Source organism: Ambystoma mexicanum, chromosome 12, assembly GCF_040938575.1.
Source record: "Ambystoma mexicanum isolate Mex_15411 chromosome 12, UKY_AmexF1_1, whole genome shotgun sequence".
Lineage (NCBI taxonomy): Eukaryota > Metazoa > Chordata > Amphibia > Caudata > Ambystomatidae > Ambystoma > Ambystoma mexicanum.
Genome location: NC_090936.1, coordinates 575,464,947 through 575,490,722, shown reverse-complemented (window position 1 = coordinate 575,490,722; position 25,776 = coordinate 575,464,947). Strand labels below are relative to the sequence as shown.

The window sequence follows — 25,776 nt, the reverse complement described above, 5'->3', positions numbered from 1 at the left end:
ATAAGGACTACTAGCCCACAAGATGCTTGGCACTTTTCTAAATCTTCCTGAAAAAATGACTTTCTTTCTCACTAATACCATTCCTTGTGGTATGTCTCTGTTCTCGATTTTAATCCAGTAAGTACGACTTATATAGAATACTTATTCATCGTCTGAATAGTCATCTCTAAACCACTCCCCAGCTGTCAAATCGGTCAGTCTCTATCCTTCCCCAAGGGCTATCACTGCTCTCCATCCTCTTCCCTCATCATCTGTCCGATGGACAACCACGCTTTCCTGTCTGACTGCTGCTGCTTCTAACTCTATGGGGATTATCTGTCTGTCTAAACCTTCCATATGTATTTCTGGTCTCAGCAACGATTCATCAGGTAGTTTCAATATTTTACCTACTAATCTGGGAAAACATTTTAACAAAAAAATCACTCCATACAAAAATACCTCAGGGTCTAGAGGGACCCCTCGTAATACCTTCTGGCCTGCAAATGCCAATATTAACTGTCTTACGTTTAGAAGATGTATTCCTGGAGTGGCGCACACAATCCCTTTATAAGTAAAAGATATAGTCCTGTTTAGTTTTGTCATCAAATCACGTCCTAATATGTTAACTGGTGTTTGTCGAGAAAACAATAGTGGCATAGACACGTCATGTTCTCCTTTGGAAATTGGTACGTCATCAGTAAGAGGAACTAAACTCATCGATCCAGAGCAGAGAATCCCTGAGCATTCATGGCAATGCCAGACATTGGGTATTTTCCCTCTGGAACACAGGAACGAGTTGCTCCAGTGTCTACAAGAAATTGGAATGTCTTGCCTCCTATCGCTAGCCTGACCCTTGGTTCCTCTTGGCAATCTGGTGTCGCTGATAGTACTAAACATATCAGGTTGCGCTGTGGGCTGTCCTATTGTGGATATAAATTTATCACAGTACCCGTGAAAGGATTTCCCCCTACCATGTCAGACTACCTATCCTAGGTATGGATGTTTGCGGAGCCCCTGCATTTATGTTCCATTGTAGTGCTGCTGCTTGCTGTGTCGGTACTTGCTGTGCTTGTCTATGCACTCGTTGTAGACACCCTTGTGGCATCTGCACGTGTGCTGGTTTATTTTGTGCCTGCTGTATTTGCGGCAAATTTGTCTGATTGTGTGTGTGATCTTAGGCATAATACTCCTGTGGTTCCGTATTATACTGTAGAGAATAGCCCAGCCCCCCTCTTGGGACCTGCCAGTTCTTCTGCATGCCTCCTCTACTTCTACACATTCGGGATATATGTCCCATTCAAATAGATTGTGTCCTCCAACGTATTCCTCATCTTTGATATTCACGTCCAGCTTCGGCTTCTTTGGAAAAATGTTCTCAGCAGAGGGTGCCGTGCGTCGATGGCGTCAAGTCGATGTCCCTCGAAGGCCTCCATCTAGGGTGATGCCATCGGGTGTACAAGTAGCACGCGTGGCGCCCGTTGGCTTCCGTTCCGTTTTTCCGCAGAACATGTTGCTTCGGAGACTCGCCGAGCCTCGTTAGTATATTTCTACTATGTAGTTCGTACTTCGACAGAAAATCCTTGAAGATGTCATCTTAATCAACCCCGACTACCCCTCACTCTGGTTTCAAGAAGTGCAAGGAATGCAGTTCAAAAATGTCGATCACCCACCTGCATCGTGCCTGTGGTGTTTGGGAGAAGGCCACGACACAGAGACCTGCTCGAAATGTCAGGCGATGATGGGTAAAGCCATGCGAGAGAGGAAGGGGAAATTACATGTGGGTCGTAAAACCAAAACTGACCGATCCTCGACCGTCGAGTCTGGAGTTTATTCTCCTCGACGCAAGAGTGAGGAAAAGAGGTCGAGATGCTGAAGTGCCTCCTGCCACTCATCGTCTTCGACGAAGAGATTGAAGAATCGACACCACCGGTCGCCATCTTCATCGTCAGACGAATCCCCCGGAAATGTAGGGGTCCCACTAAGCATTCTTCTTCTGCAGAGTGGGAGGCATTTCGCCTAAAAATGCTTGAAGTGTTTGAGAAGGCCAAGCCTCTGTCCGCGCCTTCTTCGGTGGCCGACCGAGAGCATTCCCATTTCGACACTCACGCGCCCTCGAGCCCAGCTGATCGAAGAAAAACCCATCGTGAGCCTTCGAGGTCTCCCATGAAAAAGAGTCACTGGAGTCATGACGAGCGATCGAGGTCTTCGACGCCGGCCAATGCTCCACATACTCCGAAGGTGAAATCTTTGAAGGTGGTTATCGAGGCCTCGACTCAATCGGTGCCATTTACATCAACGGCCTTGTCGACGTTGACACCGCAACCATTGGCGCCAAAGATTTCTAAGGTTTCAGCACTGCCCTCTGAGCATGTTGAAGCAAAAGAAAAAGCTGCTAAGCCAAAGCCTTCCACAAAACTGACTCCACCTCCTGAAAAATCTCACACTCCATTGCCCAGGAAGAAGTACTTTAAATCCTTGTCTTCAATATTTGAAGAAGAGGAAAGATCTGAGGAAGAGGAGGTTCCTTTTTGTCTGGAGTTTGGTACTCCTTATGTGCCAGAGTGTCTAATCTCTGAAGAAAGTAGAATGAAAGACCTTATTGACACACTTCACAATGCTAGTGGTGTGGATACATCGGCAGAGACTAAGTTTGGCAAACCAGAGCCAGGCAAATACGCGGACTCTTCTTATCGACACCTAATGTCAAAAGTTGTAGAGTATTTAGGCTTGGACAAACCACCAGCTAAGTTTATTCAGGATGATCTTACAGACATTCTGGACCAAGGTCCACCTACAGAGCCAGTTTTACCCTTCCATGTGGCCTTGCAAAATAGGGTGGCCAAGAATTGGGAGTCCCTGGGATTCTATCCCAACTGTGGATAAATCCCTCACCAGAAAATACCGCCCTTCCAATAGGGACCCGGCTATCTGTCCAAACAACCCACTCCCGAGAGTCTGGTCGTCCAGGCAGCCACAGCTCCATCTAACAAAGCTGCATACACTACCATCCCTCCGGATAGGGACGACAAGCATGTGAATGGATGGGTGTGCAAGGTATTTTCAGCTGGGAGTATGGCCCTTAAGTCTGCCAAGTCCACATGTTCTTTGGCCAAATTTTCATACACTCTGTGGGAGTGCATATCAATGGCGGCGGAGCACATTCCAGAAGGGGAAGAAAGGGAAGGTTTCCTAGCTATCGTTAAGGATGGCAAAGAAGCCATGCAGTAATCCCTTCAAACTGGATTAGACCCTGCAGATTGCGTCAGCAGGTCTATGGCTACAAGCACGGCTACAAGCATCGTTATGCACAGATTTGCGTGGTTGCGGAGGTCAACACTCTCAACCTTCACACTTGGTTTCTGAAAGGCTGAGATACGAGGATTGGGACCTCCTGGATGACGCCATGGAGGTGTTGCTTTCGGCAAGAAGGCCAGCAACAAAATCTCTGTACCGTTGCTGTTGAAACAAGTTTTGCGACTGGTGCAGGGAAAAGAATGTTGATCCTTTTCTATGTTCAATTCCAGCGGTGTTATCTTTCCTCTTGTCATTGGCACACAAAGGTCTCAATGTTGGGACCATCAAAGGTTACCTGGCAGCGCTTTCCATCTTCAAGCGCTCTTCGGAAGGGTGTTCCTACTTTAAAATTCCCCTGGTGATTCAATTCCTAAAGGGCTCACAAATGTGTTCCCACCTTCTTTTTTTCAATCCCCAGTTTGGGACCTCAATCTAATTCTAAAGTTTTTAATGTGTGCTCCATTTGAAACCTTGCACACATGTCCATTGAGGTTGGTAACCTTCAAAACAATATTATTAGTCACTTTGACATCTGCACGTAGAGTGAGCGAGTTGCAGGCGCTTTCTTCCAGGCCACCCTATACTGTATTCCACAAGGACAACCCTCCTTCCTACCTAAGGTTGTATCCAGTTTCCATCTAAAATCTGAAAATCGTTCTACCCCCTGCCGCATCCCGGTAAAGAGGAAGAAAGGCTCCATAGGGTGGACCCTAGAAGAGCTTTAAGGTTTTATATTTCTAGGTTCTCCAAACTCAGAGTAGATGACCAACTCTTTACTGAATATATGGGAAGGAAATTGGGTCAAACTGTTTCAAAACAGACAGTATCAAGGTGGATTATTCTTGGCATCTCTGAATATTACAAATTGGCAGGCACGGACCCGCCAGAATGTATAATGGCTCATTCCACCAGAGGCATAGCCTCTTCGGCAGCCCTTCAAAGGGGCATGCCTATTAAATCGATCTGTGATGCAGCAACTTGGTCTTCACTGCATTCATTCACAAGGTATTACTGTCTAGATGCTTCCCACTCTCAGGAATGATGCCCTTGGTAAGGCGGTACTGTATTCGGCTTTATAAAATGCCGACAATCTCGAATTCTACTCCCTCCACCAAATTCTGCATACTGCTTTGGGAGTCTATCAAAGATGAGGAATACGTTGGAGGACACAATCCACTCGAAGAACAAGCTACTTATCAACTGGTAACGTTCTTTCGATTGGATGTCCCTTCAGCGTATTCCTCATCGCCCTCCCATCCTACGACTCTGTAGCATTTCCTATGCTGTTACAACTTCATCCCTCGCAGGGCTGTCTACTGCCTGCCTACACTAACAACCAACACGAACAAAGGGAAAAACAGAACTGAGGCCAACGGGGACAGCGCATGCTACTTGTACACCTGATGACGTTACCCTCGACGGAGGCCTTCGAGGGACATCGAATCACGCCATCGATGCACGGCGCCCTTTGCCGAGAAAATCTTTCCGAAGCAGCCGAAGCTGGACGCGACTATCAAAGATGAGGAATACGTTGGAGCAACATCCAATCGAAAGAATGTTACCAGTTGGTAAGTAACTTGTTCTTCTCCCACAATTCCAACATTGCTGCGGCTGTCCTCCATTAAAGCCGCCTCCTCATTCGGGGTTCTGAAATCCCCTTTGTCTGCCTCTAGGCACGTTCCCTCTGCCTCGTGGCCAAAAATGATATTCACCTTGATCTGCAGGATACCCTTGATCTGCAGGATATCAAGTTTGATTTTGAATGTTAGCATGTGCAGAACTTAGATGTCATCCTCAACTTTAGTCCTCCTCGCATCTAGATAGAAATATGAATGTTAGCATGTGCCATATTTAGATGTCATCCTTAGCTTCCGTCACATCTAGACAGGATTGTGAATGTTAGCATGTGCTACACTTGAATGGAACTGTGAGAGATGAGAAATTCCATACCTGGATGGAATAGCGAATGATAGCGGGCATCACACCTTGACACAATTGCAAGGACAGCAATGCCAACTAAATAATGCATTAACAACTTCAGTCCTCCGCATACACCTCTCAAACTCTAACAAACACAACCACAAGCCTAAATACAGCAATCCGCACAAACTTCACTACATTGCAACAACAAAACAAACCACACATAGACTTGCACAACAGCACACGACGACTACAGACTGTAAAACACCCCAAGCCCAGCCAACGGACCCACCGGGCTGAGGCTTCCAACAGCACAACACTGCTCTCTTGCACTTTTCCAGCTTATTCCCACTAACTAACCCCCACCCCCTTTCTCCCTTTTCAGAGCCACCAGAGCGCCAGGGAACCACTCCGGTTGTGATAGTGCGCGCTACAAATATCCTTTAACATTAACATTTAACATTGACTAGACTGGCTGTACTCCTTGTGTTACCACACCTTCACCACTTGTCAATACCACTCCTCCTATAGCAAACTTCAAACAAATATTCTGAACTAACTTTGCATCCTCTTATTTTCTGCCCTCTGCTTTTTTCTTATTCTTCTCTTGCAACAATCGACAATGATGTATAATAGTCAACTGTATTTCTGGCCTAAGCTTCGCTTCCATCCCTACCCGTTTCTTCATTTGCCGTTGCACTGGGTTGTGCAGTCCCCGACACAAAATGTGGTAAAATAATGCCACTGTTTTATCCCACGGTTCTCATCTCAAGATGCCAACGCTCTTGAATAAAGGTAACAGGGTCTTCATCTTCCCCCATTTTCCTCATAATCGCACCCATGTCTGATGTGTCGGGGTACTGTACTATAAGCACTCTCCGTACGTTTGCTCTGCAATTATTAAATGGCGCTCCGTCATGTGTTGTGTTTTGTGTCGTTACACTGTTATACCATGCTCGTCTCCAAATATCGTCCTCTCTCTCCTAGAATGGCTGCCAATAGGCCCTTTGTCACCCACTGCTAACGATATTCCCGCTGTCATCCTTTCTAACTCATAGATCCATTTTCCCGCACATGCAGTCAAACTACGCAGTTTCCTTTCAAGTTATCTTTATCCATCTGTGGCCAGGGTATATATTGTGGTTGTCCTCCCCCTTTCTCTAATAATGGGAATTGTGCAAACCGTCACCCATAATCATACCCACCTACACGTTTTCCAGGTGGAGCTAGTTTTGCCCGTCTGTCTTCTTCCTGGCAGCGACCTTAATCTGCTTGCATATGGCGGGGAGGTATCCCCTGCACTACGCGACCGTACTGGTTTTCGTTCAGAATATGGTGTCGGTTCCAGTGTTTTCTCTTTAGGATCTTCTAAATCTGACCATTTTACCCCTTTTTCTATACTTGGATCTATTGAAAAACCACATTTACCCTCTCTCTGTACCTTCTTGTTTTGTTCCCTTTCGTCATCTGACATCATTATACCCCAGCTTGTATGGCTATCATGCCTGTTCACATCATTAAGATCTAACCCGCTTACGGACAGTTCTCTGTTTGTCTGCCATTACATCACCCAATCTACTTAAGTTTTATAGTCATCCTTGTCTTTCATTTTCCTATATAGATGCCCAATCCTTTCCCCTATGCCTTCTTCCTCTTGTTCATCCGCCCATACCTGTATTCTCTGTATTCCTTGCAGCTCTCTACAGGGCTGTTGTGATCCTCTCTCTTCTTCCCATTGTTCTCGTGCTTCAACTGGCACTTCAACTGGCACTATGCAACAACAAGATAATCTATTTTGCCATCTTTTTTTCCCTATTGCTTCTCATTTCTTCTTCCCTTCTCCTCATTTGCCTGTTCTCTTCTTCCTCACGCCTTCTTTGCAACCTATGGTATTTCATTCTTTGGGCTTCTGTTTCACTATTTCTTCTGCTCTATTCTCTTTCTTTTTCTTTTATTCCCAATACCTTCTTTGTTCTTCCTTTTTGTTTCCTCATTTCCTTCTGCTCTTTGTATACTCTTTTCTGTTCCTTTTCTTTCTCCACCCGTTCTTCTTTCCTCCCTCTCTGTAAACACCATCAATACCTTTTCTGTCTAACTTGATTAATATCTGTCCTCCCATCCATTTGTTTTAGAGTATAATCCCTTCCTTGGCTCTGTCCTGCTCCTATTATTGTCTTTTGACTTCCTCCTCTATTTCTGTCTACTTCTTTGTTCATCACACTCTTTATATTCATTGCATGTCGATATATATTTTCGTTCCTTAATCTTACTTTCTTCCATGCTGTCTTCACTATTATAAGCAGGAGGGGCATATATTGGATGAAAATACCCGACTGCTGCCTTTTTTTTTTTTTATTGGTTCAGCTGTAAGAACAACTTTTTCAATATACAAATGATATTTAGTGCAGTCATCATAACAATCTACATAAACAGTTGAGTTGCAAAGTAGTAAAAACCAGTCAATACAAAACCCCATACATTTTTAGACAGAAAAACAAAAAAGGAGACAAAAGACAAAATAAGGATAAACAACAAAATGCGCCATAACGGCCGTCTAAAACTGATTACCAGTCTCCAATTTTAACGCATAAATGAAATTTGTTAATGCAATCTGTAGGGGGTATTGATTGGCACAGAGCAAAAATGACCACCGCAGTTCCTGGGCAACCGCGGCTATAGACGACATCAGATATTTAAAGTGCGTTACTCTCAAGCCGGCTAAACATGGGCAATGACAGACTAGATGTTCAAGAGATTCGGGAGTATTACTTTGCATGCAAAAACGACAATCAATTAACGTGGCAGATCTTAATTTTCGCCGTACTTGGACCTGAAAAGTAGGCCATAGATCAAAACGGGCCCTTAAATACCCAGCTCTTAATTTAGGTGAGGGAAATTTTAATAAGTATGGTTCAGGACTTTTCCTCAATTTTGGCCAAAAACGAAATTTACAGGGTTGACAATAGGTGTTACAGTTGTCAATAGTGTTCGCCCAATCAAGATTATAGAATATTTTTTTGGCCCTTTCCGGGTTATGTATGAGATTGAGAATGGTGATATTTGCTAATGCTAATGCTTCTAAACATAAATTTAGCCATGAATTTGTGAAATATTTCTCAGCTGTCAGCATGTATTCCGCGATTACCTTTAAAAGGTAGGTGTTGTCCGTTGCCATGAGGCATTTGCGGAGTAACATGCAACATCGCCAGGTGTAAATTGCGCGCAAGGATGTCGGACCCAATTCAAAGCGCAACCACGTATACGGCACACACTGGGGAAGGGATAGAACCGACCTCCAGTACTTTCCTTCAAGCCTCCCAAGAAATTGCATGTTGCAATTTAGTAATGTTTCGGCCCCGTATAAGATCGCTGGTATGGCTTTCATTGTCCAGAAGGTCAGGGCAGGTTGGATGGTAAATTTCCCAAATTTGAACAGAATCGTTTTGGTTTGTGAAATTGCAGTTTTTAATTGGATTTCCATTCGTTCTATTTGGCTGTTGGGTTTAACTTCACCAGAAAATTCAATACCCAAATAGGTGTAATTATTTACTATTGTGATAGGTGAATTATTGAGTGACCATGTCAGGTTATATTTATGTAGCCGCTTTGCCTTATATACAACAATCTGAGTTTTGTTTAGATTAACCACCAGCTCATTCGCCGTGAGATATCGATTAAATGCATCGATTAAATGCTGCAGACCCACTGGGGTCTTGGATATAAGTACGATATCATCTGCGTAATTTAAGTTAGTAATTTTATGGCCTTTCAAAGACGGCGCATCAGAGCTAGTCTGTTGCAAAATTGGCGTTAAATCATGAATAAAATAATTAAAGATTGCCGCGGCTAACAGGCAGCCTTGTTTTAGCCCACGCTCGGTGTTAATTGGCGCAGATAGAAGCCCATCTAAGGTGAGTCTCACCCGAATCGTGGTTGCTGAATGCAACGCATGGATGATATCATGCAGGGACGAGGGACATGTGTCCCTTGCAAGTTTAGCCATCAAAAGGGTTCGTGAGACCGAATCGAAAGCTGCGTGCAAATCAATAAACGCAAAATAAATGGCTTGATTCTGAGCCTGGCAATGTGCTTTAAGTGCATTTAAGGTCAGCAGATTCACACAGGTGCCCAGACCTGCCACAAAACCTGTTTGATGGGGGTCGCGTTTAGCACAGGAATAGGTCCAGTGATTAAATTCTGACAACACCAATTTCGCAAAGAGTTTCCCCGGGGCATCTAAGAGGGCTATTGGCCGATAATTACAAGGATTGGAACGGTCACCTTTCTTATAGATTGGTACAATGACTGAGCACAGCCAAGAGCTTGGAAGGGCATGATGGATCAAAACTTCAGTGAAGATGGCATGAAGATTTTTAGCCCATAGCTCGGGATTTTCCTGCAAAATGACGTTATGGAGGCCATCAGGTCCAGCGGCTCTAGAGGGGTTTAGATTTACAATCAGATCTTTGAGGAGGGGTTGTGAACACCTTATGTTCCACTGTGTTTTAGCTTGAGGCTTATAGACATAATGTCGATATACTGGATCAAGATATAGGCTGGTGAAATGTGCTATCCAATCCCCCTCCAATACCGCACTGGTTTGGACGTGGGCTTGTGTTAAATTGAGATTTGTGTTGAGCAGGCGCCATGTTTCGGCTGAATTTTTCGAAAGAATCGACCTAAACATTGTTTCGCTGTCTTTTTGATATAGCTGCGCTCGCCAAGCCCGGAGCCAGTTCTGGTACCTACACCTACTGGCTCTAACTAAGGTATGGCTATTATAAGGGTTTGCTCTCTGGATGAGTCTTTTTTCTTTACACCATTCGGCCTTCCGGACTTTAAGTGCTTGGTCGAACTGGTGTTTGTGTTTCCATGTACGCGGATTGGTCACTATGGTATTACGAAAAGGTTTCAGGAAATCAGTATATTCAATCAGCTGCTGGGGGTGATCAATGTCACAAAGTGCATGCGAAAATTGCATTAGAGACTTCTTGGACCATTTCAAGCGGTTTTTGGCATTATTGATGGTTAGATTTTGCGCCAGCCATTGATTATTTGGTTGTTCATCAAAGCAGCTCAGTTGTAATGATAAGAGATGGTGGTCACTCGCAGGATATGGAATTATGTCAAAACAAATTACATGGCTATACATAACATGATCAACATACATATAGTCAATCGTGCTTTGACTTAAACCTCGCTGCCATGTCGGTTGGGGCGGAATATCCCGCTTAACTGAGCCATTCAAAACTCGCATGTTATGGTCCAGCATAAGATGAGACCATGTGGTTAATGCCTTAGAGTTCCTCTGGAGTTGGGCCGAGGTGCAATCCATATTTAAATCGCCCATGAGGAGCACATGGGAAATATCCTTAGCAGTTGCGATTGCATCAAGAATCGCTGCTAACCCTTCGAATAAGACTGTGTCCGCCAGACCTACTGGATTACGATAGATGTTAATAAGGGCAATGGTAAACTTGTTATGGGTGATCTTAACTACTTGGATGAAGATATCCACATGCATCCAAGGCTCTATTTTAAGGCCCAATTTTTGATTGACTGCCACCACAAGGCCCGAGGAAGGTCGACCACGTGATCCCATCTTTGCTGGCAATAAACAAACATTAAAACTGTCCCAGGTCGGGGGGACTAAGTACCATGTCTCCTGAAGAGCAATAATCGCGTATTCAGATAATGATTGAACAGATAAATGCAAGTGACTATGACCACGCGTATTCCAGGAGGCTATTTTAGTCACCTGGGCTGAGGAACCTGTTAATGATTAATTGTAGGGTGCATTTGTGTCAGCGTGAGCACTAACATATATTTGGGGATGCTGTTTCGTTACCAATTTGGAACTTTCATTCGAGCGGGCCGGATCTTGGGCCAAAAGGAAACCCATTTCAAATAGAGATCGTTTGGCGAGCCATAACGTGTTTAAAACTATACCAGAAGGGATCCATAGTCTTACGATGTCTGTCGAGACTTCGTTCAGGTATTCAACCTGTGCTATGTCTTGAGAGGTCAGGTCTTCTAATTCATAAACATCGCTAAAGATGTTAAGCACACTTTGTCTATTCAGGTTATATGCTGGATGGGAGCCTTCTCGACATTTCAGAATCAGGGTATGACATTTAGGTGCTGTCGAGCCTGATTTTCGAGACTGGGTAAGGTTGGGCTGAGGCGCTCTATTACCATCAAATGAGGAAGGCAAACGAGACAGCTCATCGCGTGGTGTCGCATTCAACCAATCTGGAAGACACTGTGTACGCTGTGAGTCAGTGTGTCGCGTTAAAATTGGTGGTTTCGTCTGAGAAGCCACCGGGGAGGACCAGGTAACTGATTTGGATGGATTACAATGATCAACATTTGGTAATGACTGGGGAGGGACCCGGTTATGATCATCCATGTAGGAGTCAAGGGCCTTACGCATTTCTCTCAACAATAGAGATCTTTGCTTTTCATGAGTCACAGCAGGGATCTCTAGAGCACGAGGGGTAGGTAAAACTGCAGGAGTTGCAGCCACAGGAGTGGGGGCCGAGGAGATAGAGTCCAAGGCCTCCACCAGTTCGTCCAGTGGGTCATGAGCTGGCACAGACATAGGTTGCAATGCATCAGTGAGAATCAGGTTTTTTTTTGGTGGGCATCCAATAGGGCGTTGTAATATACCAACCTCCTCAGGTGTCGGCATAGTTATTTTCTTGAAGAACGCATTTAGGGAAGCTTTTGTCAAGCGCACCGCCGGTAGAATTTTATGTTTCTTCTTAGATTGAGGGTGTAGCTTCACAATCTTGGTTTTGAGATTCGAGCTTTGCACAAGAGGAGGCGAGCCGAGCGGGACTAGATTGGTAAGAGGCAAATTTGGCTTGACCGGGCCCGCCACCACATCAGGGATCACAGAGTCCTGCAAACTAACCCATGAGGTGTTTTTTGGGTTAGCGTTGGACGGTGAGTGCGGTGGCGGCACTGATGTTATTATATGAGGGACCGCTGGCACAGTGGGGAAGTTGGTAGGACCCTTAGGGGTGGCAGGCCAATATGACGCCATGTTCTGGATTTCCAAACATGGCGAATCAGTGTTTAGCGGAATAGGTGTAGAAACAGTTAGTTTAACTTTTTGAGTCCATGTAAGTAGCTCATCTAGCTTTAGCTCTTGTTTAGATATTTTGGCGTCCAGGGCCTCAAAGAGTTTAAACATGGCCAGCAAGGTGGTGTTTATGGCGGACAACGTCACTTCAACCAGGGCTGGTTGGTGACCTGGCGCCTCATGCATGGAGTTAATTCTCGGGCGGCGCGGTGTGGGATGGACATATGAGATAGATGAAAGGGAATGCACAATGGAGGGCTGGTCAACTTGTGAGCACGGGGAAAGAGTTAACGAATTTCGTATTGAAATTGGGGACCCACCATGTGAGGATTGGAAAGATGGTGACGATACAACCTGGGGGACCACTGGGATCTGGTCCAGAGGTGTTATCGATATTGGTGATGTAAGCTCAACATGGGGGATCCTTTGACCTGGTGTATTGAGCATTGTATGATCCGATATTTCACCACATTGGGCAGAACCAACAAGTGTTTTCCGGGCTAAATGTTGGCCATTGGCAGTACCACGGGTGCCTATATTTTTAGTCTGTAAGGGCAGGGCAGGGGTATGCGCAGTGATTTTTGGTGTCGATAGCAAGGGCGGATTAAACCGCGTGGCCTCCACTCCCCTTGCAGAGCTCTCCACTGGTGTCAATACAATTGATTTATGGGAAAGCACGTTTTTTTTTTGCGGCGTATGTGAGTTAAGCATGGCGCCAATGCCATTGGTTAGCACCGGGGGCATTCCCGTCTTTAAAGAATAAGTAAGCGTGCACATATTTACTGAGCACGCTAACCTATGAGCAAATAAGGGGAGAAGGCAAGCAACACGTACTATGGAGCCGCCGACTGAGGGGTCCCACGTCCTGCGTCAATCGCGGCAAAGCGGGTAAAGCGGTACTCAGCCGGTACTCGCTCGTGTGCGCGCGCGCTGTGCGCATGCGCGGGCAGTTTGTAGGTGCAGCCACTCCACCCAGCCAATTGCAGTGACTGGGGGCGGGATCAGGCAGCGGTCGAGCAGAGTCGAAACAAACAAAGGACCGCTCTAAAAACAAACAAACAACAAACAATCAATCAATCTGGAACGAGAGATTGAGAAAGTTCTTGGGAACAATGAAGATTGTTCGCTTCTAATCGTTGCCGATGGGTCACCTTGAAAACGGGCCAAATGAGCCTCCAATTCAGTCCAAGGGTCGCAGGAGCCAACAGGACAGCAGGCAGAGCGGGTAAAGCGGTACTCAGCCGGTACTCGCTCGTGTGCGCGCGCGCTGTGCGCGTGCGCGGGCAGTTTGTAGGTGCAGCCACTCCACCCAGCCAATTGCAGTGACTGGGGGCGGGATCAGGCAGCGGTCGAGCAGAGTCGAAACAAACAAAGGACCGCTCTAAAAACAAACAAACAATCAATCAATCTGGAACGAGAGATTGAGAAAGTTCTTGGGAACAATGAAGATTGTTCGCTTCTAATCGTTGCCGATGGGTCACCTTGAAAACGGGCCAAATGAGCCTCCAATTCAGTCCAAGGGTCGCAGGAGCCAACAGGACAGCAGGCAGAGCGGGTAAAGCGGTACTCAGCCGGTACTCGCTCGTGTGCGCGCACGCTGTGCGCGTGCGCGGGCAGTTTGTAGGTGCAGCCACTCCACCCAGCCAATTGCAGTGACTGGGGGCGGGATCAGGCAGCGGTCGAGCAGAGTCGAAACAAACAAAGGACCGCTCTTGAAAACGGGCCAAATGAGCCTCCAATTCAGTCCAAGGGTCGCAGGAGCCAACAGGACAGCAGGCAGAGCGGGTAAAGCGGTACTCAGCCGGTACTGCTGCCTTTAATTCCTTTTAAGGATAAATTCCCTGTTTATCTTCCGTTAAGCTATCGTTCTTGGGAGGAGTAAGAGGAGCTGAGGGCGTTACATCGTCCTCTTTATGCTGACTAAGCATCCATTCCTCAAGCGGATCTTCTTTCTCGTTTTGGTACATCTTCCATAATTCTCGAATAGCAAAAACATTTTTTTAGCTTCTTCCCCGTATATGTAGCATACAAATATGTTGTCATATGTCGCAATACTGTTTTTGACAACAAACCTTCTTGAGGCCATGGTATGAGTGTTTTATTAGTTGTGCCCTTCACCCATTCCGCGTGGTACTGACTTATTTAATGTGTGTATCCTGGTAATGTCCTGCATAAATGTAAAAGAGGACAAGACGATCTCGAATGTCAATACTTGCCGGGTTCTTAAATCGCATATAATACAAAAATGTATTTGGGCAAGCACTGGCAGTCGCCTCCCTTTATCAGTAATGATCAATATTTTAACCATTTTTAAAGTCTTTATGATATTGTTTCTCTTTACTTCTTCGTTTATAGTTTTATCGACTATTGCTGGCCTGTTCTATTATTGCCGCCTCAAGAACCTTTATTTAACTTTTACTATGCTTTGTCAGCTTTTATCCTTCTCTGATTGACGTCAATCGCTTGATTTAAAAAAATATGTTTTCTTTAGGCCTGATGGTCAATTAGTTTTATTACTATCGTTTTATATTTCTTAGTTTACACACAATAAATGTTTTACACGGACGTATTTATAACCCCAAATAAACATGCACTTTTCTTTTCCTGTGATCACCCTCCTTTACTTTTCTTTAGTAAATGTATCTCATCTCACTTTTTATTCCATTTTGAAGTTAATTCACATTCTTCTTAAATGGCACTTTGCCTCAGGAATCCCTATTATATACTCTTCTCAGAGTTTAATGCGTATTCTTTGATTCCCTTGGGACCCGAATCCGAGGTATCTATCTCTTTAAACAGAAATCCTGTTACCATATATTTACACTTAGACTATGGCCGCTCCCCTTTATTTGCCACTTTCAATGCTCTACTTACATCCGTGGCTCAGCTTGAGTCCCTCGGCATCATCTCTTCCCCAATCGATCAGTTTGCCTTCAGTCCGCTTGGTACCTGCAGGGGCAGGGATTTCTTCAAAGGAGTAACTGCCGACCGCTTCTTTCCACACGTGTTTATTGTGCACGGCTCTCCACAGGAAGCTCCACAATCTTCTGGCTAATGGTGAAAGTCATTGATAGTCAGAGAGTCTAGATCTGGGCACAGGCCCTTGGATCTTTAACCATCCTCTGCTACCAAAATGTGCAGCAGCATCGTGGAGCATACTTCATGCGCATAATGGAATTATCATAGTAAATGACCTCAGACCCAAATAACCGGACATACTCCAAGAATATGTCAAAGTAGTTTGTGTAGAGCAGGGAGAGGGTGAGGGATGGTTAGGTCACATTTCTGCATACCCGTATTAAGGCGTGATGCTGTGTGGTGAGCTGCTTTTAGGAGAGCCAAGTGGGCGACTGGGAGCACTGTAAGGAGTGTGTTTCCCCCCCACAAGGGCCGCAACTACAGTTCGAAAGTCCTGCAGCAGGCTGAATGGGCTTTTGGGAAGGATGGAGATTTTGAGTATGGCAGTTTGGGTCTTCTTTGGCTATGTATTCCTAGGACAGTCTGCTGACAATTGTGAATACTGAGTATTTTGCTGAATCTGAGAGTTTTGGATCAAATCCTTCTAGGTGCCTATCATTGAGCCATTGTTTGTTTAGATGCGGGGTTAAATTTGATATAGACAGTTTACATCCAGCACAGGATAATGGTTATGTAATTGTGGCAACCACTGATGTCCTGTGGGACTTTGTCTTATGTGCAAGTGAGTACCTGCATATTGGTGGATGGGATCTTTGAGCAGTGTGCCCAGAGGCTGCATGTAAAGGTATAAAAAAGATTTGTGAGAGATTGGAGACTTGCAGAGACTCTGCAGGAAGACTGGGTGTCGGTTACAACGCAATGCGTTTATCTGGACGGCCTGGTGTTGCCCATGAGGCAGGAGGTAAAACAATTCCGGACGGTTCCTGAGAATCCCACCCTGTTATCGAGGAGGGATCGGAGGATGAAAAGGCATGAGTCACCCTTGTGCATGTTTTCGAGGGCATCATCCACCAACTTGATGGTGGATGTCTTGATGTTACACTTGGGGCAGAGCCCCAATTGATAGTCATTCAGGATGTGGTTTAGTTCTATTCTGGCGAGTAGTTGTATAGTGACTATTTTTACCAAGATTTAGCCAATAAACGTGAGGTTCGAAATGGGCCGGTAGTTGGCCAGGTCATCTTGGTCGAAGGTTGTGTTGTATTATGAGACCAGTCTTGATGGTGTCAGGGAATTACCCTTCAATAACGGAGGCATTAATAACGTTGAGTGTGTTGAGCACAAGCCGCATCAATTATTTAATGATGGAAGCTAGGATGAAATTCTCAGATTTGAAGGTAGGTTTGAATGAGGTGAGCATTTTAAGGACTTTGGGCAGGGAGAGGTGAGAACCCGGTCAGGTGTAGCAACATGCATGCTCGGGTGAAGGAGGGGCAGCAGGGAGTTATGAGTTGATTCGATGATCTGTCGGATTTTGTAAATTTTCAAGGAACACGTTTTAAGTGCATCGCATTTTTCCTGAGTTGCTGGCAACTCTGGGTCTGGAGAGGGTTTGGTACAATACTTTACTACTTTAATGAGGCATGCTCCTGTTAAGAGGCTTCCATGATGATGGTGGGGGAGTATTAAGCAGCTTTGGCCTTGTGATCAAAATCCTATGGTTGGCGTGGACAGTTTTGTGAGATTGACAGGGTTTCAGTTTTTGTGCCACCGTTTCTCTAGTCCTCTGATGGAGCATTTGGTGGAGACGAGCTCTGGGGATGTACCAAAGGGCGGATGATTTTGTCTTCGCACGGCTGATTTTTTTGGAGGGGGCATGAGAATCCACCAGTTTCATAGAACAGTTGTTGAACAATTCTAGAAGGACTGAGGCATTACCTGTGGCGAGAAGTCTGCAAAGATTGTTTCTAGTTCATTGACCAGGAATGTTTTGAATGAGCAGTGATGAGTGAGAGGGCATTGAATCAGACTTTTGTGGGCCGTGGTCGAGTGGGTGATCGAAGGTGGGATGACGGCCTTTTCAGGCCAGTCAAGTTGGATAGGATCTTCACAGGTGATGAGGGAGGATGATCTAAAGAATATGTCTAGGGTGTTGTCTTTGTTGTGCATAGGGGAGAGCACAATTTGCTCAAAGTCCATGGTTCCGGTCACTGAACAAAGTGTGCTTAGAGTTTGGTTGTTAGCGTGAGACTGTGAGGTTAAATTCTCAGAGATAGATATTATTGGTGTTTGCTGATTTGGCAGAGGAGAATAACTTGGTGATGTCATCAATGAAAGAGTCACTCCTGTGAGGTCATCTTTGCATGAGGTCGGAGGTGATCGAATTCCTTGTGTGATAAAGGAAACGGGGAGGGGAGTGATTCAGAATAACTTGTTCTGTGAGAAGGGATGATAGAGCACAGCCAATCAGCCCTGTGGATGATTGCCACTCCACTTCCTGCCCAGTCAGCATGTTAGATGCAGTAGCTAGGGGGCAGGAGGATGTTGCAACATGGGGGATGGATAGAATAAACCGTGTTTCTGTGAAGAAGAGGGCATGAAGGTTGCAGTCCGAGATGAGGTCAGCAATCGCAGCGTGGCGGCTACTGAGCGAGCATAGATCAGCCAACGGGGCATGTGCGTGTGGACCATGGGTGTTGGATGGAGGCAAGAGTGATATTGATGATGTTTGCTAGGGTAGGTTGCCGGGGCTGCTGGTGGTGCTTGGCCATTCGATATGGGCATGGGCTGTGGAAGGAGGAGAAACTTGGTGATTATTTTGGTGAGTACATGTGTAACAAATACTTTGTCGGTGAAATGGATGATAGCAGGTCTGGCTCTTGGCTGGTTCAAGCCAGAACAGGCACAAATGATGAGGTCCTTGTCTTCATCCATCCTTTGCTGAGGATTCCTAAGGAGGACTGCTGAAATAGGCAATGGGCGGAGCAGCTGAGTGGCAGGGCCTGTTCACATGACCAGCAGTGCTGTCTGCCTGGAGAAAACACAATATATTTGTAATATACACAAATAATTCAGGCGACGATTATTAATGGAGTATAATAATAAATGAGTTTCCTACATGTGGCCACGTAGCCTACTCTTTACTAATGGTTACTAAACCCTATGGTACCTATGGTACCTATGGTACCAACCTCTTTAGTTAACCTGAACACAACACATGTTATTCAATACATTTTAAAAGATGCATCATGATTAGATATATAAAATAATTATTTACACTTCTATGTACATATATGCATCGTTCAATTCAAACATGATGCAGACCTGCATCACCAGCACAAACTTTGTAAATTAAAAAACATATTTTATATATAACAATTCTACCTACACCGAAACAACTGTTTCAGTCAGTTACTAAATGCAGCAATTAGTCAAAGTGCTAGAAATGCTAACAATAAAGTGCAGTGCAAATATTGCATGTCTTGCTGTATAGACAAGTAGGTTGTAACAATCACTCTGTAACGTACAAAACAGGCCACAACCACACTGAAATGAACACACCAGACCTCATGTCTGCTTGGAGCTAGCATGGAGCATTTAAGTAGCCCTCAAGAAGGTGGATAAAATGGTAGAGGGTGAGCAGCTAAATGGCAGGGCCTAGGCACATGACCAGCAGCTTCCTCTGTGCTTTTTGGGATGAAGTTGCCCTTACGATAACTCCTGCTGTTAATATTGCCTCACTTACATCTCATTGTACTAACTTTCTTTTGGGACTTGACGACCCTGGCAGAACATGTTTTGCACGCTCAAAATGCAAATGGAGATTTAAAATCTTACCTGACACATCCATTCTATATTTCCTGCCTTAGAATTTCTGGGGCTGTGCTCTTTGCCTGATTTTAGTAGGACTGGTCTATTTTCTTTCTTTTGACAGGTCATTTACACATTCCTCATTCGCAAAATTCGAAACTCATCAGTCACTCCTGTAACTCACAAGCATGCAACCATCACTTAGGCGCAGCAGACTATAGGGAACGATGGTCATTCTTTAGCTTTGCAGATCTCCTAATGTGCAACATCCCTAACGGCCCAGGTAAGTAATAAAATAAAACAAGCAGTGGTGCGCACAGCTTCCAAATACATATTAAAACATCGTTCTTTCATACGTTCCTGTTAAGGTATTGATTGCAGTGTGAGCATCATCTATTGCTTTCCTACGCAGAACAGCACCACCAGTTTAATATCGGCTTTGTATACAACAGATGTTGGCATAAATTAATCAGTCTATGCTGTTATGTTTTGTGTTTCTTACAACTATATTCAATAACTTTCATGCAGATAGACGTGACTTCATCTGCGAATTTTGTGCCAGGGCCTTTCGTAGCAGCAGTAACTTAGTCATTCACCGGCGGATTCACACAGGAGAAAAGCCTCTTCAGTAAGTATGAAATAAACGCAACTGTAAAAATGTAATGATGTCTACAGTAGCCTCTTAGATTCCACTTGATTCTTTGATTGCTTGGTACAAAGTCACGTTTGGTTTAGAAATTTCACTCTTTCACATTTTGTAATGGAAAGTCTCTCTAGAAAGTTATTGTTTGTAGCTGGTGTATTTTGGGAAAGGAAAATAGTCAGTTACTTTTGCTGGTTTGCTGGTATGTTATTGTATGTTTACATTTCAGGTGGACATTAAGACCCTTGCCACAGACACTGGAAAATATTTATTTTGTATCCTCTGCTTGAAGTAGGCAAGAAATGATCATCACGAGTGTCCTTTGCATGGCATCAGACCTTTAGCACTCTAGCTGCACAGTGTATCACAAATTCAAGATGGAATTCAAACATGGATGGTGTCATTCTGGCAGAGAGTGAAGGCCCTACAACCAAGGGAAAGGCAAAAGGCACTTGTTTCCTACAAGTGGGAAAATGCTGGTATTGAAGAGCCTTGCATGCAACCATAACATTTTAGGAATCTTGTCCACAGGAGTCTCCTCTTTCATCTTTTAAAATAAAACTTGTAGCATCGAGGTTATCCCCTCCAAAAAGGGTGAAGATTGACTATAGTGAGTATCCCTGATATCCAACTGCCCTCATATATCAATGGCAGCAACTTCTAAACTCGCATGTAGTCTCAAGGACTTGATGGTCTTCAAGACCAGCTCATTCTATTTCAACATTAACTTTCGATGTAAGGTTCATATTTAGGACATACTATTGTGTCCATTGAGATCTTAACACACAGTCCATCAACGTTGAAATATGATTTGACATTGATCTGTTTGACAAGATAAGAGCATGTATCGACATTGCTGTGTACTTCTTCAGTAAGTGTTTAGTGCCTTGCTTCTCTTTGAATTAAAGGGCCATTGAATAGGTGGCACTGAATTGTGTACGTTAAGGACATACATATGTACACTGCTAGGAAGGATGACAGGGCAATATTACCCCTTGATGGAAAATATTTTCTTTCCAAAGCCATCTGAGCATGATTTGTGTAAAGCTCATCACAGGCACTCTTGAGAATATGTATATCCAACACTTGAAAGAATTATTGTTCCGCAAGATTATGCCCAAATTTCAAAGGTCAGCATTTTTTACAGCCATGTACATTAAGATACTATTAAGCATGTATCTTTCTGGTATTCTGTGCAAGGTTACTGACGTGACTGCTGCAAGTATGCTGCATAATTCTGTGGATCCAAGCTGGGCGGTTAACGGGATAGTGAAAAAGTTCATGGACCGGGCTAAAATGGAACCCTTTATTCAACCATATTTAGATAAAGCACAATTGACCAATAACTCACAGGATGCTGAGCTGCAGTGGATCACTTGAATGGGCAGGAAAATTGAACAGTTCCAACTAGTAAGCTCCACTTATATCTCTGTTTATTATCCTTTCAATAATACAAAGAATTAATTTCAACCGCAGATAAGCAATTCAAAATGGTACAACTCTGAAACAAGAGATGGCTTAATCCTATTTGTTAAGACAGAATTTAATTTAGGGAATTCTGAGGGCCCTTTAGGGTTGCCTTGACTTTTTATTTTCAGAGAGCTAATTTGCGGTGCTCAGAGTCCACCTGCCATTGCAACCCTTTGTCACTGAGTATATTGTCTTGGATTCAAGTTTTTTGGCAAAATAATAAAACATTACATATGTCTTATCAGTCATTTCAATAAGATAAAATACAGGAGCGCTAGCTTTACCTTTCAACAATAGAGCTCTGAAATATTTCCTGGTCACGTTGAATCACAAGTCGCACTTCAACCATTTCATTAAAATCACAGCTCTGGTGACATATTACCCACCTAATCTCCTTCCCTCTTGAACCCTTTCTATATAGAACTTTTTACCAGTTTGAGGAGGCTTGTACATGTACAGGAGAAGGCACAATGAGTCGTTGACCCTTATTGCACATCCTCGCCCGATTTATCGGAGTGGCAGACCCATGATCTCTACTCATTTTTTGTATTTTATTTGTGATTTATAAAGCGCCTTAAACCAAAGCTCGGTACATAGTCATAAAAACAGTTCAATAAAATGGGAAATGCAGGTAACAATATAAGAGCAATCAGCCTTCTATGTTATGTGGAAGAAATTTGGTCTTCAGTGAGGAGTGGAATAAAGAATATGAAGAAATAAAGCACAGAGAGAATGGGAGAGAGTTCCAATAGTAAGCGGCTAACAAAGTGAAAGAATTCAAACGTGATTTAGCACAGGGAGGACAAGAAACTGCAAGAAGAAATTGAGACTGGGAACAAAGAGAACGAGTAGGAATAGGGAATGAGAGAGAGAGAGAGAGAGAGAGAGAGAGAGAGAGATTTAAAGACTGAACACAGAAAGTTCAATTGAAGACGAGAATAAAAAAAGAGCCAACCAAGGTTAGAGAGAGAAGAAGCAATGGAGTCCCGGGGAGCAAGAAGATCAATAAGATGAATGGAAGCATTAAAAACAGACTTCAGTGGCATAAGACGAGAGGGACGAAGACCAAATAAAGAAACAGAACAGTAGAAAAGTCGTGACAATATTAGTGTGGAAATCAGAGGTTTAGTGGCATCAAAAGTTAAGAAAGGACAAGCTTTATGGATGTTATATAAGTGATAGCAACAGGTGCGAGAGGATAGAAAAATATGATGCATGAAAGAAAGATAAGAATCGAAATAAATACCCAAGTTACGAGCCATGAGAGAAATAGAATGCTGAGAAGGCGGGAAGGAAATTGACGAAGAAGGAAGGGAAGATGGAATCGTATTTGCAGGAAAGAAAAGTACTTCGGTTTTGGCAGCATTTAGTACAAGAAAATGTTGTCACCTAGGCTGAGAGACAAGCCGAAAGTTTATTGCGGACTTCAGGAGTGAAAGAAGATAAGAACAAGAAAAGTTGAGTGTCGTCTGCGTAAAAGTGATGAGAGAAATCAAAAGAAGAAATAACTTCAGCCATAGGAGAAATATAGAGGGAAACAAAAATTGGCCCAGAACAGAGCCTTGGGGAACACCATGAACAAGCGGAAGAGTGTCAGAAACTGAAACAACCCAAGAGACTGAGCATGTCCTTTGAGATAGCTATGACCGAAACCATGAAATAACAGACCCAGATAACCCAAAAGAAGAAAGAGAAGAAAGAGTAATCAACAGTATCAAAAGCTGCAGACAAGTCAAAGAGAATAAGCACAGATGAATGGTTAGAGTAACGTGTAGAGAGTAAGAAACAGAAAGAAGAGCAGTTTCAGTGGAATGAAAAGGCTGAAATCCAGGCTGAAAGTGAGGGAGAATGGAATTATCTGAGACCAAGGTATAGGCTTGAGAATAAATAAGATCAAGTAATTTTGAAAGATAAGGCAGAAGAGAAATAGGATGGAAATTAGAAGCAAGAGAAAAATAGAAGGTGTAGCCATTCCCTGCTAGATGCTGTGTGCTGGGTAGATCTTCTGTTAGGTTTTTGGCTACTGGTTGTCCTTACTTGCAGGGCCTGTTCACAGGGCGATCAGTCATTGTGTCTGCCAAGCACGCCGGGGTGCACCACATCACCCCTCCAGCTGGCCCTGCATGCTTTCTGAAGCCGGAGTGCATGTGCTCTGACTCAAGAAGGAAATTATCTGACGTCTTTCTAAAGGGGAGTTCTTGCCCTCAGACTTCAAAAACTGATGTTGTAGTTGCTGGGCAGCACTCCCTGCTTCCTTGTTTCCTGTCTGCGCAGAGGAGGCAGGAGTCAGCTGAGCGCAGGAGTGTGCTGCAGTGGAGGCCTTCTAGCAAGGATGGAGCGGGTAAGGAAAACATGTTTGTGTGTGTGTATGTATGTATTCGTACTGTGTGTTTATGATGTACTTTTAGTGAGTGAATGTTGTGTGTGTGTTTCGGCTGGGCCAGCAGCAAAGGAGCTGATTTTTTTCAGGTGATGGGCGTGGTATGGTATGTGTTATTACTTGGCCAGACAAGCATTTTTGGGAAGCCAGTCTAGCCTTTTCTTACTGTGGCATGACTTTTTTTCTGAGCATCCATGATTAAGCAAATGTGGTATGTTATTACTTGGCTAGGCATTTTATTCTGGGCCTACTACGCGCACACCGGAACAATGGAGGGAGGGGGGTGCACCCAAAAATCTCTGCGTGCTGGGAGATTTGGGGGCGGTACTGCCTCCTCCATCCTCCTGCTGACTCCACTTGTGTGATGGGCTAGGCCTTTTTTGTAGGGGCAATCTTCAGGTTGTTTACTGTTAGCTTCCCACATACTGCCATGGTTGTCCCAGCTTCAAGTAGAAGGGACTCCCAATACCTCACCTCATCTACTCTTCAAGACTGTCCTGGCTCAGCTCCACCGTAGTCTTGATGTGAAACCGTTTTCTGTGGGTGAGCTACCTTCCTTTGTTCGTCGAAACCTGCATTTACGAATAAAGGAGGGCAGCTCAGTCACACGCAACAGTTCCACATCAAAGTCTACGGTGAAGGTTACCCAGGGCCTCTACCATAGTCTTCAATGTGGTACTGTTTTGTGGCTGAGCTAACCTGCGTTGACGGTTTCACCTGGCTTTCTGGGACCTTCCTCGACACTACTTTTATTTCCTTCTTGCAGGGCTCTCTTCAAGGGAGGCAATTTGTTCTTCTTTTCGATCGCTGGGATAGCCATTGGCAATGGGTTCAAGTCCCTTGCAGGTTGCGTGCTGTAAAGTGCCCCTAGAAAAGTAGCTGTGTACTTACCAGGTTGTTTTGCCACCCTGGAACTGACTTTCTGGGAACCATGCCATGTGTTCTATACCCCCTGTGCCCTGTAGTAGTGGGATTTTCACATTCCTTACCCTGCGATGTCCCCATGGTCAAGACTATTCGCTGGCATGTCTCAAATACAGTTTCCTTTTTGGATTGCATTGTTATTTTTCTTTGTACTCCATCTCGTTCTGGGGAGCCTGGTTCTCGAACCATCTTTTGGAAGTCTTCATTGGTCCTCCTCAGGTTGTTTGCCACCAAATCCACACCTGTAGGGTAGAACTGGGACTTACCTTCATTATTCCCAAACACACGGATTGCCTATTGATCCATTTATTTATACGGGTACATATACTGACCTGAAACTCTTGGCAAAGTGACTTTGGGGATATTTACCTGCTACACAACAGTTTTAATTCCAAACACTGGAATTTTACCCTGCATGTTTTAAAGATATGTATTTCACGTCTGCTAAAGTTCATGCCTGATTACACTATAACTGTGGTAAAATTGTGTCTATTTCTTTCCCTGAAATGTAGGTGCTCGCACTCGAAATGTCCCTTTTCCTTTAATGGCATATGGATGTGTTTTCCCACCCCTAAAACCTTCATTTACTCTGATATGTGTGTTTGTATTTTCCACATACTATGTCCTGGTGATCTACAAATACTATACATGTGTTAGTGCTGGCATTGGGATCCTGGAATTACTATTTTAACTGTGTGGTTTTGTTTGTTTGGTTCCCTTGTCTTTCACCCCAGCCTTTATCTGTAATGTCATTATCCCCAGGTAGTGGACCTACAATATAAAATAGTCGTTGGATGTGTCTTTATGACAGTTGATGTTTTTATAATACACTAGGTATATTTTTACTGTGCAGTTTCCCAAAGTACTTAACAAATAGAGGTGTGACTATATGTGAATTTTCAACATAACAAATGTATCAATTTTTCAGTATACTACTGTGATGTATGTCCATTTGTAATTGGTTATGTATAACGCGCTTAATACCCAGAGGTTTCTAAGCGTGGACCCTGGAATCGAACCTGTATTGCACTGCATCGTCTTGCTTCCAAGGCGAGCACGTTGCCCCTAAGCTATCCTCCTGAGACTATGTATAAGTGTGTGGTCTAATTGTAACTTTGGGTCTGCCTACTTCCCCTTCCTATTGTTGAGCCTGACTTATCTGGAACGCTACCACTTGAGAGGTTGGGCTTCTCTTTCGATCTAGGTGCTCTGCCCCACCTTAAAGTTAGTGGTTGTTCAGTCCTCGCCAGATAGAGAGGTAGTACATTTTCTGGAATTTTGAAATGATACAGCGAGAGTGTGTGTTTTCAAGGAATAGTTTTATGGTTTTTAAGACCTTTCACAAATTGT

General features: G+C 44.1%; 1 protein-coding gene across 1 annotated transcript in view; it reads left to right on the top strand.

Annotated features, from left to right (window-relative positions):
• Positions 1-25,776, top strand: part of LOC138513804 (zinc finger protein 692-like) — a 529,021-nt gene that overhangs the window by 435,601 nt on the left and 67,644 nt on the right. Inside the window, exon 10 of the mRNA XM_069628903.1 lies at positions 19,538-19,637. Within this exon, the coding sequence (XP_069485004.1) occupies positions 19,538-19,637 (100 nt within the window). The remainder of the gene's footprint in view (positions 1-19,537; positions 19,638-25,776) is intronic.